This window comes from Mytilus galloprovincialis, chromosome 1 (genome assembly GCF_965363235.1).
Source record: "Mytilus galloprovincialis chromosome 1, xbMytGall1.hap1.1, whole genome shotgun sequence".
Classification (NCBI taxonomy): domain Eukaryota; kingdom Metazoa; phylum Mollusca; class Bivalvia; order Mytilida; family Mytilidae; genus Mytilus; species Mytilus galloprovincialis.
Window position 1 is genome coordinate 6,361,466 of NC_134838.1, and position 13,399 is coordinate 6,374,864.

The 13,399-nt window shown below is 31.0% G+C and overlaps 1 protein-coding gene across 1 annotated transcript; it reads right to left on the bottom strand.

The window, feature by feature from the left end:
* Positions 1-507: 507 nt before the first annotated feature.
* On the bottom strand, positions 508-13,302 carry LOC143064180 (ribosome biogenesis protein BRX1 homolog). The gene is made up of 10 exons (XM_076236829.1): positions 13,152-13,302; positions 7,859-7,970; positions 7,182-7,225; positions 6,453-6,523; positions 5,724-5,773; positions 4,817-4,890; positions 4,355-4,405; positions 1,617-1,752; positions 1,171-1,265; positions 508-712 (listed from the first exon to the last, which is right to left on the bottom strand). The coding sequence occupies exons 1-10, from the start codon at positions 13,266-13,268 to the stop codon at positions 527-529; spliced, it is 936 nt and encodes a 311-aa protein (XP_076092944.1). The 5' UTR covers positions 13,269-13,302; the 3' UTR covers positions 508-526.
* Between the last annotated feature and the right edge of the window lie 97 nt (positions 13,303-13,399).

Here is a 13,399-nt window from a genome sequence, read left to right on the forward strand (position 1 = left end):
AGGTAGTTTTTGATGAAGTTGAAGTCCAATCAACTTGAAACTTATTACACATGTTCCTTATAATATGATCTTTCTAATTTTAATGCCAAATTAGAGTTAAACCCCAATTTCACGGTCCACTGAACATAGAAAATGATAGTGCGAGTGGGGCATCTGTGTACAGGGGACACACTCTTGTTTTACTTTGATAAAAAATGACTAAATTCCCTAAATTCCTCAAACTCTATTGTACCAGGTGCACAGCTCTAACTTGTGAGTAATATTTTGTGAAGTTCCAGGGATCTGGATTGAAAACTAGCAAAATTGTTTGTTGTTTTTATTTTTTTTTCATATGATATAATTCTGTTTGAAAATTGGACAGATTTATTCCTATTTAGATAACATACAAGACATATCTTGTTATCCTCAGCTTAAATTACAAAGAAGATGCACATCTTTGATGATAAAAAGTTACAAAAGTCATGGCAATTGTGCTTTAGTTCAATGTTCAGACACAAAAACAATGTAATCATTTGAGAATTTTTATTCAAGTGACCCTATAAAATGTATTTTTGTCTGCTCCTTTTGCATCCTCTGGTCTTATTGTTACAAACACTTCATCAGTAGGGTCCATTTTATATGAGTCGGGTAAATATCTATCTTTTCTTGCTTGTTTGGAATGCAGTTTGTCAATATATTTCATAGCAACTTTCTGCTTCAAAGATCTTCTATACTGTAAAAAGAAATAGTAATAATATAGTAATACATCTTGCGAACAAGTTCCAATATATATTTATATAAATCAAATTACTGCCTGGATATGGAGTTACAGGGCCATAAAAATACTAGGTAAATTTAACAACATGGTGGTTTTTTTTTAGTGTTGTATGTATGCTGTTTTTTCATTACAAAAAAACATTTATCCCCCCAATGATATGAACTATGAATGGTAGTGCAAATTTCTCTTCTATTACAAAGATGTGGTTGAATGCATGAATTTCATAGAAGCATTCAAAATCAGTACAAGGTTAAGATTCTAAAACAAATGATATTAGGTAACAATGTATAGTTGGTAAAGGGGTACACAATTTAAAATTACATGGAAACAGTGATATAAACAGATGCAAATACATGTGGCTCACTAAATACCCACACCTCATTGAGGGGAAATAATATAATAAATATACAAACCTCATTTGGTGATACAAATGTAGGATTCTGATACAGAGTTGGACCACCAAAACTTCCACTAAACATTCTTATGGGGTTCAAAACAAATCTAGGCCCTGAAATTTGAAAATAAGTGTGAAAATCAAACATAATTATTTTTAAGGTACATTATTATTTTTTTTATTAGATGAATAGGTAAACAGAAAAAGTTACAGAAAAATATGATTAACCGTGTTTAGCTCTGATAATACTTAGTAATGATCATGTAGAATAAAAGAGGATTTAAAATAAAATTCTGTATAACATAACTTTCATATGGTAATATCAACAGGTACACCAATATCTGAACCACTTAAAACTAAAATATAGTTTAAAAGGAGAAAAATTATGGATTTTGAATGCCATTATCAATTATCCTGAGAGATAAAAAATGTCATTCAGATATGTACAGTAAAATATTTTCTTACCTATTTCTGCCAAAGATCCATCTTCCTCTAAAATTTGATAGTTTCTGAACCATATCCTGTTATCATGTATGGAGAATGTATAAACATTGTCATAAAATGGCTGACTCTTAGGATGATAGTTTGGCGTTGAAAAGATCTGAAAGAAAATTTTCATTGAATTTTTCTATTGAGTTTTTTTAAGAGACAATAAACAAATTCTAAATAAAGATTTGCACTTCTATTCCTTTTCTTGAGTTCAGAGTTTGACACTTTAAAATCACATCATAGCTAGCATAGTTTATCATTGAAAGTAATTATTTTCAAGAATGCATAATTTCTTACAAAACCCTTTAAACTTTTGTTCTACTATAAGTTTCACATGAACTTAACATAATGATCCATGACAATGATGTCAAGGTCAGATAAATCCTGTCAGACACACATGTACACCTTACAAGAACTCCATACACCAAACATAGTTGACCTATTGTAATTGAAAAACAGACCAAAACACAACAAGAGGCTGTCACAACGACAGCAAACCGGATTTATTAACATTTATTTGTGTCCTGCCAATATCACAAGAACCATAACTGATGAACAGTGAAAGTAAAAATCGTCAATATCAAATTTGACCTCCATTTTGTCATTAGTATCAACATATTACAATTTGAAAAGCTTAGGTTGAATGGTTCATGAGTAAATGCACGGACACGACCGGAAAAGCTATTTTTCAATCTTTCAAGAACCATTAAACTCCTGAACGGTAAAAGTCAAAATCGTCATTATTGAACTTGACCTCCATTTTGTCATCAGTAACAACATATTAAAATTTAGGAAGCTTTGGTTGAACAGTTCATGCGTAAATGCACGGACACGACTGGAAATGCCATTTTTTAATCTTTCAAGAACCATTACTCCTGAACAGTAAAAGTCAAAATCGTCATTGTTGAACTTGACCTCCATTTTGTCATCAGTAACAACATATTAAAATTTGGGAAGCTTTGGTTGAACAGTTCATGCGTAAATGCATGGACACAACTTGAAATGCCATTTTTCAATCTTTCAAGAACCATAACTCCTGAACGGTAAAAGTCAAAATCGTCATTATTGAACTTGACCTTCATTTTGTTGGCTGTAACAACATATTAAAATTTGAAAAGCTTTGGTTGAACGGTTCATGAGTAAATGCATGGACAACATTTGGTTGCCACCCGCCCGACCACCCGGCCACCCACCATACATCCCCAAATCAATAACCGACATTTTTGTCACAAAAATCCGGTTAAAAACTAAACATTTATCGATTGTTCACGTTTGAAGCGCCACTTTTGGGCTATATCTTGGCGACCAGTTTTTAATGGTGGAGGCAGCTGGAGTGCCTGAAAAAATCTAGCGACCTTCGGTAGGGAAACTGACAATTCTAGTCAATTAAGATTAGAGTCGAGTGCATCTGTACATCTGTGGTTTGAACTCACAACCTCTACTTATTAAACATTAACCAATGAACCATGGAAATGTGGTCAAGGACAGATTGCTTTTTTTCTTATGTATGTCTAGTTATAGAATTCAGTTAAAAAGGCCTAAATTTAAACTTTGTCATTTTCCAGTTTTATTTGTCAAATAAAGGCAACAGTAGTATACCGCTGTTCAAAACTCATAAATCCATGGACAAAAAACAAAATCGGGGTAACAAACCAAAACCGAGCGAAACGCATTAAATATAAGAGGAGAACAACGACACAACACCGAAACGCAACACACACAGAAACAGACCAATCATCAGACAAAACACCACGAGAATAACAAATGTAACATGAAAACCAAATACATGAATTTGGGATAGACAAGTACCGTGCCACATCTTATCTCAATATCTCAAAAATAAGAGAAAACACAAACGACTCAACGTTAAAATGCAACACAAAGAGAAACGAACAATATTATAACAATGACCATCTTCCTGACTTGGTACAGGACACTTTTAAAGGGGAATAAAAGTGGTGGGTTGAACCTGGTTTTAAGGCATGCCAAACCTCGCACTTTAATGGCAAAGTTAAATACAACACCGAAACGACAACACAACACCACAGGACCACAACACAAACAAACAGGAGAACATATTAGACACAGAAAAACAAATTGCAATAGCAACAATGCAAAAGATTTTGTCAGAAATGAAATTTTAGGTAGTGTTTAAATCAGTGTTTATATTGAACAGATTGGAAATATATTATTGGTATTGAATAAATACAATGTCACAATCAGTTTTGTGAGATGATACATGCATTTTGATTAATTTAGAAGATGAGTTTTTTCTTCAGGTAAATTAATCAATGGGTGATGGATTTCTCTTAAAAGAAATTTACAGGTCAATATGAATAAACTAGACAGAGAACAATAGCTATTGATTCAATGGGACAAGGGAACTGATTTTTTTGTTTTAATTTACAGGTAAACTGCAAATGATTCTGTGTAAAACTTTCATTTCTTTTGCAATAATGCAATTTTCACTATAAACATATTCTGACGTCACTTGAAAACTGACAAGACACTGCATAAGAAAATTTAGTCGGCAAAAGACTTCACTAGCTGTCAATAAAATAGAAGTGCATTTCCCCCATGAATAACAGTCAAAAGATAACTTAAATAGATCCCTATGGGAGAGAACTTATTATGTATAGGGTGAAAAGTGAGAGAGACATTTAGTTCATTCCTTAAAATCTTGGAAATGAATAGCTTATTTGTATGTATAATACCTGTGTAAATAATTCTTTCATTAAAGTCCAGTGTGGTTCTGAATCAAAAGTCTGAAAAGATAAAACACAGATTTATTTCAAACAATTTATAATTTGTTTTAAACAAAAACATAGCATTTCTTAAAAAGAAAGTAGGCTTGCTAAAAATCTTATGTGTAGCAATGTAAATAAAAAGTTGCATTTAAATGAGACAACTGTACTACTTATTTTCATTGTTAACTTTCAATTACTTAAAAAGTAACTTTTTTGAAATAATCAAAAATATGATTGATTGATTGATGTATTGGTTTTTCCGTTCGGCTATCCTATCAAAAATATGATAAGAAAGCTTTTCCTTTTTATAAAACTTGAATTTCATGTGATAAGTCCCACAAATCTGACTAACACTCAATTTAAAAAATAAAATGATATGACTAGACAAAACATCAGATTAAACCTAAATCAAATGTTATTATCTCTTACCTTATCAAAGGACAAAAGTGGTCTGGATCCTTTAAGACAATTACCAGTCATTTTCAGTTCTAACATAGTGTGTACTGTAAAAGAAAAAGTCTAGTTTAATCTCACAAACAGGCAAAGTAATACAAATATAAGAATCTTAAAACATCAATAGTCGATTTAAATTACCTAGAAGAAATAAGCATCTATAACCACACTGTGTTGTGACCCATGAAATATTCAAAAAAAAAAATCATTTGCACCTTTTTTGAATGCATGTCTTTAAGAGAAAGGTATATACCTACATATAACACAAAAAATCCTTCCCAATTGAAATTTATTGGGCTATTATCACACTGTAACGTGCCAGTGCTAACAAAAGTGTGCATGTTTCTAAGACATATTGAACAAATATTTTCATAATTCATAGCATGTTACAATAACTTCTAACCACGTTGTAATTAAGAATTTTGCAAACAAATCAACCAAATATATTTCAGTTTTATTGTATGATATCACTTATCTATTTATTGTGTGTCTTGCTTGTAAATGTATAAGTATATATGTAATTGTTAATGTATAATTGTTATCCTCTTGTAGCACCATGCGTGTGCCTAAGTTGTAATAAATTGTCTTGTCTTGTCTCGTCTCATTCATGAATATTAAATTGCATGAAATTATCCAAACAAAGTATTCTGCAGAAAACAATGTTTAAATAAATTATTTAAACAACCCTAAAAACATTCTTACAAAGAAAAGTCTTTTTGAATGTATTTCCTGTGTCAAATTATATAGTAGTTAATAATTGGAACAATAAATATACTTATTCTTATTGTGAAAACCCATTATATATGTTTCTTATTGTTAATATTCAAAAAACAAAAACAACAAAATGTAACATTTCCAATTAAATTTTGATATATATACAAACCATTTTCTACTAAAAATTTTACAGAGGGTCCTCTGGGAGCATTGGCTATCCTGGAATAGAGACATTGGAGAAAATATGATCTAAGCTTGAATTTCGATACTAAAATATATTTTGATCAGGGAATCAACTTGATAAATACAGATATGGTAAAAACTCAATTTATATAAAAAATGACAGTTTTATGCAACTTTAAAGATTTGAAAGTCATTCATATGAAGATTTGGCAGATATTACATTTTTTGCAATATATATCCTGATTTTTTTTTGGCAAAAAAAACCCCACAATTTCATATGTGAAATAAATCCTGCATTTTCACTCCTCTGATATCTTAGATATAAATTTGGTTTTTTGATGTGGGCATACTTTTCAATCCAAACTATACTCAAAAAGGAAACCAAGAAAATTAAGTTATTCTAACTTCATAATAGTTTACTGTAATGGTATCTTGTTGAAGGCAAAATTTGTTTTTATTTTCTGATTTTCTTTATCTTAATCATTTCAGGGAAAATTTAAGATCAAGTATGATAACTTATAACTGTACAAAAGCAAAAGATGGGATTCATTGTGCCTACTTATTTAATTATTGCAACGGGTGCATTTTAAAGGCAATTCTGATTTTATTTTTTTACCATAACCATTATACAGCAATCAAATTGATTTGATTGGACTCACTCTGAAAGTATATTATAAAACTGAACAAAATGTCAAACTATCAATAAAACACATACCACATATACAAATCTTTCCTTTTCTTTGCTTCAAAGAATATACATTTATTGCAGTTTTTCATTTCACAGATCTGAAAAAAAATAATGAGAGGAATTTTTTCCCATCTTTTATATTGGCAGAAAAAGAGGTAATTTATTGCTTGTGCATTGGTCCAACACAAGGGACAGTTAATGTGTCAAATTCTTGTAGGAATTGACAAAACTGACATTTATCTCTATAGATCAAAATTTCACAACTTATTTTCATATCTAAATGTTTCGGAAAATTCTTTTCTTTGTCAGATCAATAAATTAAAAAATTTCCATGAATTTTCTTTATATTCAGAATCTAACAAACGTATAAAACACATGTTACCAAAGCTTTACAAGAATTCTTGATTCAAAATGGTTTACCAGATAAAGATAGACATAAGAAGATATGGTATGAGTGCCAATGAGACCACTGCATTTCATTATATCCTGCATCTCACCAACCCTTATATTTTTATAACTCCCAGTTCTAACTAGAAAATAAGATTTAGCTTGCAACCCCAGATAAATTCAATAGTCAAAGACACTCAAATAGACAGTTTAACCGTATAATATATAAAAGTTATAATACTATTGCATCGGAGATTTGCGGATTTCAAAAGATTGCAGCTAATGCAAATGTGGTGGTGGACTGTCTGTAAAGACTAGAAAAGTGGACCTTATTACACAGGGGACATTATTTCAATTAAATAAACAAACCTCATTCACAACAAACAACTGGTCTTTCTTGTCCATTTTACTTTCTACAAAGTAAACAAATGTAAATTATAATACAAATTACAAAGCAATAGGCTGCAATGTGGTCTTAACTCTTGATAGGTATTTTGTGCAAACAGTGTCCAGAAGATCTGCATGTCCAGTTAGTAATACACAATGGGTCATAACATATATTCTTAATATCATCATCATATTTCATTGACTTCAATATCAAATGTGAATTATTAAATCATTTTATACTTGATTTCAACAATTTTTTACTTCTTTTCATTTTATGTTTGAAAACAATGATTGTAATTGAAAATGTATTACGTTTACTCTGGGTGCTGTGAAATGGCAAATACTAGTTTGTGTATTTGTATTCTTTCCTTTAAAAATGTTAAATTAAGAAAAATATCACATGATCAATGATATATAATCTGTACATGTTGTACATTCTCTATGAATGGAAACCTAAAATGGTGATTTGCTGGTCACCCAAAATAATAAATTTTTTCAAAATTCTTCAAATCTAAAGGTACTGCGAGCAAAGCTCACAAAATGTGTTAGACATGTTAGAGCACAACATGTTCAGGATAGATGGATACAGAACAAAACAGTATAGCATAAGAAGTTCATCAATGATAAAGGTATTAATATAACAGACAAGTGTATAATACCTGCTTTTGAGTGTGGCATTAAAGTTCTCAAATCCTTCATCAAATGTCTTGCTCTGTAAGATACACCTCTAGAAGAAAATACAAGAACCCTCTCTTTGTTGATCCATTTTTTCTACAAAAAACGAAAAGTTGTAATCTACTAATTGTCAAAGGGTCAATATAGATATTTTGTTCTGATATGGTAACATTATTGTTTCAGACTTAAATGATTGTTAAATGTTGAGGTAAAGTAAACATCAGTATGTTTATGGTTTTCTGAAACTGAACAAGAAAAAAAACAGAAATCTGCAATTGTCAGCTCCAGAATATGGTGATTCTGTTATCATGGCTATTATAAAAAAAAAACACCTTCATGTTGATAAAATTGACATGAATTTCAAAACTAGTGTATAAAGAGATAGATTTATTTAAACTGCTTGAAGGTAAATCAGAGTTATCTCATTGGAAATCATGCCACATCTTCATATTTTTATATTTACTAATCTTAAGTGACATATCAGTGTAATGTCTATGATTGATTGATTGTTTTTTGGATACTCAATGTCCAGAAACATCTCAGAATATTTTTTTTTTTAGCATTCATAGTTCTAACACCGATCAGTTCAAAAACTCTATTTTTCTGTGAATTGCAGCAGATTGGAAAAATCTGGAGGACTCAATAGTATCAGGTTTGTACACGCCCAACACACTTATGCACCCTACACGTTTGCACCCTACATGTTCTCCCCCGAAGTCTGTTAGCACCCTAAACCATTTGTACACATTCACACCAAATTTTTATTCAAATTTCAGTTGAATTATATGATATTTTTTAAATCTATATACCAAAAATGTTTATAGCAATACACTTACAATGACCCCCAAAAAAACTTGTCAGAATCTCACTTTATTTAGAAACCATGACAAAAATATATATAGGTATGGCAAACCAATGGGAGATAACTCCAAATTACCCTAAATAATTGTTCCCAGATGTGTGTAAAAATAAAATCTTTGGGTGACCTCCAATTACGGTCTTCTATTAACTTGTTAAGTCTCAGAAGGTTCTAATTGCTTTTGATAGATATTATATGAATATTCATGATTCTGTATATTATAATTTTTGGGAATACAATGAAATATTTGAGGTACAAACAAGGGTTTGAAAGTTACATTCATTTAAAAAAAAATACAAGGGAATGTTATACAGCCATAAAATGTACTTTTTTATTAAGTTTAATATATTAATTAAATAATTAGGTCCAATACATAAATCTATTTCATATCAAAATTATTTTTTATAAATAACCCTCCTTTTTGTGTATACAGAGTTATTTCCCTTGCATGGACAACTTTTGGTTTAGTTTTGATTGGAAATCAGCGGTGATAGTTTTTTTTGCATTATACAGCCAGTTTATTGCGATTTAAAGATAGTTCAACCACTTGCCATTGCACACCAGATAGTAAGGTTACTGCATAATGTGGTTTAACAACAATCAATATATGTATTTTCAACAAGTTCAACTAAAAACATACATAGGAATCCATGCAGTAGCAGCAGTTCATTTAGAATGCTATTCACATTCAATGCATTTTGAACTTCAGTCCTGAATGAGATCGATTGGTTTACAGATTTCACTGTATAAATATTGTAACTGATATACAGATATTTCAGATAAAAAAACTTTAGGCCAACCTTAAAAATATGTTTGTTTGCAGTTTTCCAACTGTACCTTCAGACTGAAGGGTCGGAAGGTAGGAAAAATATTCTATTTTATCAGCCAAAATACAGTTTAAACAAGCAGTTACACTAAACCAAGTTTCTTGTGAAGAAAAAAAAACACATTTTAAAACAACAAACACTGGACATGCTGAAAACCAACATCAAATGAACAGGCATTTTCAGATAAAAAAACTTTTTAACCAAAACTGAAACTTAGTGTCATTATCCAATTTATGACATAAAATATGGTATAATTATTAAATACTGGAATACTTATAAACAAGGAATGTCATTATGACTAGAACTGTTTTAAAGAAATATATTCAGACATGTATGCTTCTTGACTAGAATGTTTTCATGAGTAGAGTATTTTCATCAGAAAAATGTAGATATTGAAGATTTATAAGACAATGTATTAAAGAGTGTATTTTTAATAAAAAAAAAATAATCATTGAAATCTTCCTCAATTGAAAAAAAGGCAACTTGAAAAAAAAAGGATATACATTCGACTGTTTTCATATTTCTAACAATATTTAATTATATGTGATAAGGTTATATTTTTGCCAGGCTTTAATGAAAACCAAAGAAATCTAAAGTTTGGGGTGAAATCCATAGCACCCCATTAAAGTAAATGGTCTGTACTGAAATGTTTTAAATGCATAAAAAAAATTGGCAGAATAGCTCCTAGGACATTTTTTAATTGAATTTACACAGGCCACACAGTTTGGGTATATTTAATATTGTAAGAAAGAGAATAATTGCAATGAGTGGGGCAGCCCCCCTTATCCTAAAGGAGCATACTCATTGCAATCGAAGATAGATTTAATATAGAGAGATTATATTTATGTTTCAAGCTAACCATTCATTTTCTCTACATCTTTGTGTAGTTAGGGTTGCTTCTTATTGATTTGGCATGATCTAACATTTCAAATGAGCCCTTCCTCCGTACAGGCGTGTTTACAGATATCCATGAAGATTTAAGTCACAGAGGAGTGGTTTCATCTTTGTCGTCTTCACAACGATTTGTAGAAAATATGCCATACTTCAAGCTGCTGTCGAATTATTTAACCACTGAAATTGGTTCCATAAAGTCAGGCTCCACAGATTCTGTACCCGATTTGTTTGAGACAGAATGGTTATCGTGTCAGTTATGAATATCCGCTGCATCATCGTCAATGATATCATCACACATCATTACATGTGCCTGAATCTGTATTAACAGTTTACTAATAAACTTTTTTGCTTGTTATTTGTCTTAAAATTGACACGAGACGACAGCGTAAAGTACTCCTCCGTGACTTCATGGATGCCTGTAAACAATTTCCATGTGCTTTATCATTAAATGGTCACATGAACGCTTGACAGGAAGCTAAGAAAAACCGAACTTGAAATGCGTAATTGACCCAGACTTTAAATCATTTCCAGAAAGGACCCAAAGTTCCGGATCGCGTCAATAGAAGTATTAAAAAAAATTTCTTCAAATTTAAAGCAATAAAATTTTCACAGTCGGGAGGATTTTCAAGGGTCGGTCGGTAAACTGCAAACAAACAATATATTAATTTAAGCCTTACATTTATACATGTATACAAGTATTTACAGTGATCTGACATTATTATTTTGTTTGAAATTTCTCGAATAAATATAATGTTGTATTATTTGAAATGTTTTTCAGTGCAACAGGTATTTTAGTCCTGTAGAATAATTGTTAGAAGGTTGTTGTTTATTTTTATTTATAAGCATTCACTATACATTGTACATGCTACATGAATTTTAATGTGCGTATTGTTATGCTTTTACTTTACTACATTGGTTAGAGGTATAGGGGGAGGGTTGAAATCTCACAAACATGTTTAACCCCGCCGCATTTTTGCGCCTGTCCCAAGTCAGGAGCCTCTGGCCTTTGTTAGTCTTGTATTATTTTAATTTTAGTTTCTTGTGTACAATTTGGAAATTAGTATGGCGTTCATTATCACTGGACTAGTACATGTATATATTTGTTTAGGGGCCAGCTGAAGGACGCCTCCGGGTGCGGGAATTTCTCGCTACATTGAAGACCTGTTGGTGACCCTCTGCTGTTGTTTTTTATTTGGTCGGGTTGTTGTCTCTTTGACACATTCCCCATTTCCATTCTCAATTTTATATAAGAATAAGAATATTTCATTAAATAGAATGTTAATGAAAAGGGAAAATTCTAAAACTATCATCACCATACAAAGACAGATGACATTTTTCAAAACTTTTCTTGTCTCTCAAGGTACAACTGATTTTTATAGTTTGTTCTTATGTTGTACTGTCACAGGTCAGGGGGAGGATTGGGCACCCGCTAACATGTTTAACCCAGCCACATTCTGTATGTACGTGCCTGTCCAAAGTCAGGAGCCTGTAATTTAGGGGTTGTCGTTTGTTGATGTGTTAAATATTTGTTTCTCATTCATTTTTTGTACATAAATTAGGCCGTTAGTGTTCTCGTTTGAATTGTTTTACATTTGTCATTTTGGGGCCTTTTATAGCTGACTATGCGGTATGGGCTTTGCTCATTGCTGAAGGCCTTACGGTGACCTATAGTTGTTAATTTCTGTGTCATTTGGTCTCTTGTGGAGAGTTGTCTCATTGGCAATCATACCTCATATTCTTTTTTATACACAAACATATATACATTTGTATATAAAGAGTAATATTCATATTTATATTTTGTTTCTTTACATTCAAATGTTTATAAAGTTTTACTTTACATTTTCAATATACCAACTGATGCTCTGAAAAAAAGGAATATATAAAGGTATTGTCATGTTATGTGACTTTGGACGATAGAATGTCATGAGGGTGGTTGACATTTTCATGCTTTATCATGTTTATGCTTCTATTTTGACCAAAAAACTTAATATGGAGGATTGAAATTGACTAACAAGATGTAAAAGAAGCAATATAAACAAAACTATAACCCAAATGATTAATAAAAAATATTTCATTATTTTTTAGAGAGAGGAAACAGTTTTTCCAGAATAGTAAAAAAATACCATTTTGAAAATTTGCTATTTCTTCGTTATTATGTGTATTGATAAAAGTGAAACTGTTTTGAAAATGTCTTCACAATGCCTTTAAAATGAGGTAAAGTTTTCTTACATCAGTTGATTTAAAAAAAATCACTTTCCGTACCTAATATATATCTAGCAATACACTTACCAAAACCATTACAAATTTTTAAACACAAACCAATAAAAGGTGTAGTGTGACAGTGAAAGGGGTCGAACATGAATGGGAGCCAACTTGAATGGGCGCAAATGGACGAAGATTCAGACTCAATAGTGTACATGTACATCACTAAAACTGATGTGTTTAAATCAGAAGTCCCCAGTAAGCGCTACTAACTTGTACGCAAACCACTTGAACCCGTCACACAATAGCCAAAAGAAATATCTGATGTACCCATCCTAATAATTAGAAGTGGGAAATACAGATACAGAATTGGACAATCTTGATTTGAATGGTTGTCCCTCATGAAGTCGTAAATACTATTTTCATGGTTTCAAAATATTGTCTATCATGTTTTTGTAATCAAGACAAATACACTTTAAATTTCTAATAAATTACAATTTTTTTCAGCGGCTCGTCTGAAGATATTGTGGTGGGTAAGTGCACATCATTTTCTTTTTGAGAAGCCTTTTCTTCCTTTTCAACATCAGCACGTGTTCGCTTTTTCTTCGCCATGTTTACATTTGTGATTTGCTCCGTAACAGTGCTCTAATATTTTTTAAAATATGTTAATAATTTATTATTAAGTGATCCATTTCCTTTAATTAAACATTATTTTATATATTTTGACAATAATTAATTCGATA

What these genes read in the sequence shown, in the direction of transcription:
- LOC143064180 (XM_076236829.1), bottom strand. Translation starts at nt 13,268, where the DNA reads ATGGCGAAGAAAAAGCGAACACGTGCTGATGTTGAAAAGGAAGAAAAG. An exon ending in AGTTGTTTGTTGTGAATGAG is followed by an intron (nt 6,524 to 7,181) that starts GTTTGTTTATTT and finishes ATTTTTTTTCAG; the next exon opens with ATCTGTGAAATGAAAAACTG. An exon ending in CACTTTTGTCCTTTGATAAG is followed by an intron (nt 4,406 to 4,816) that starts GTAAGAGATAAT and finishes TTATCTTTTCAG; the next exon opens with ACTTTTGATTCAGAACCACA.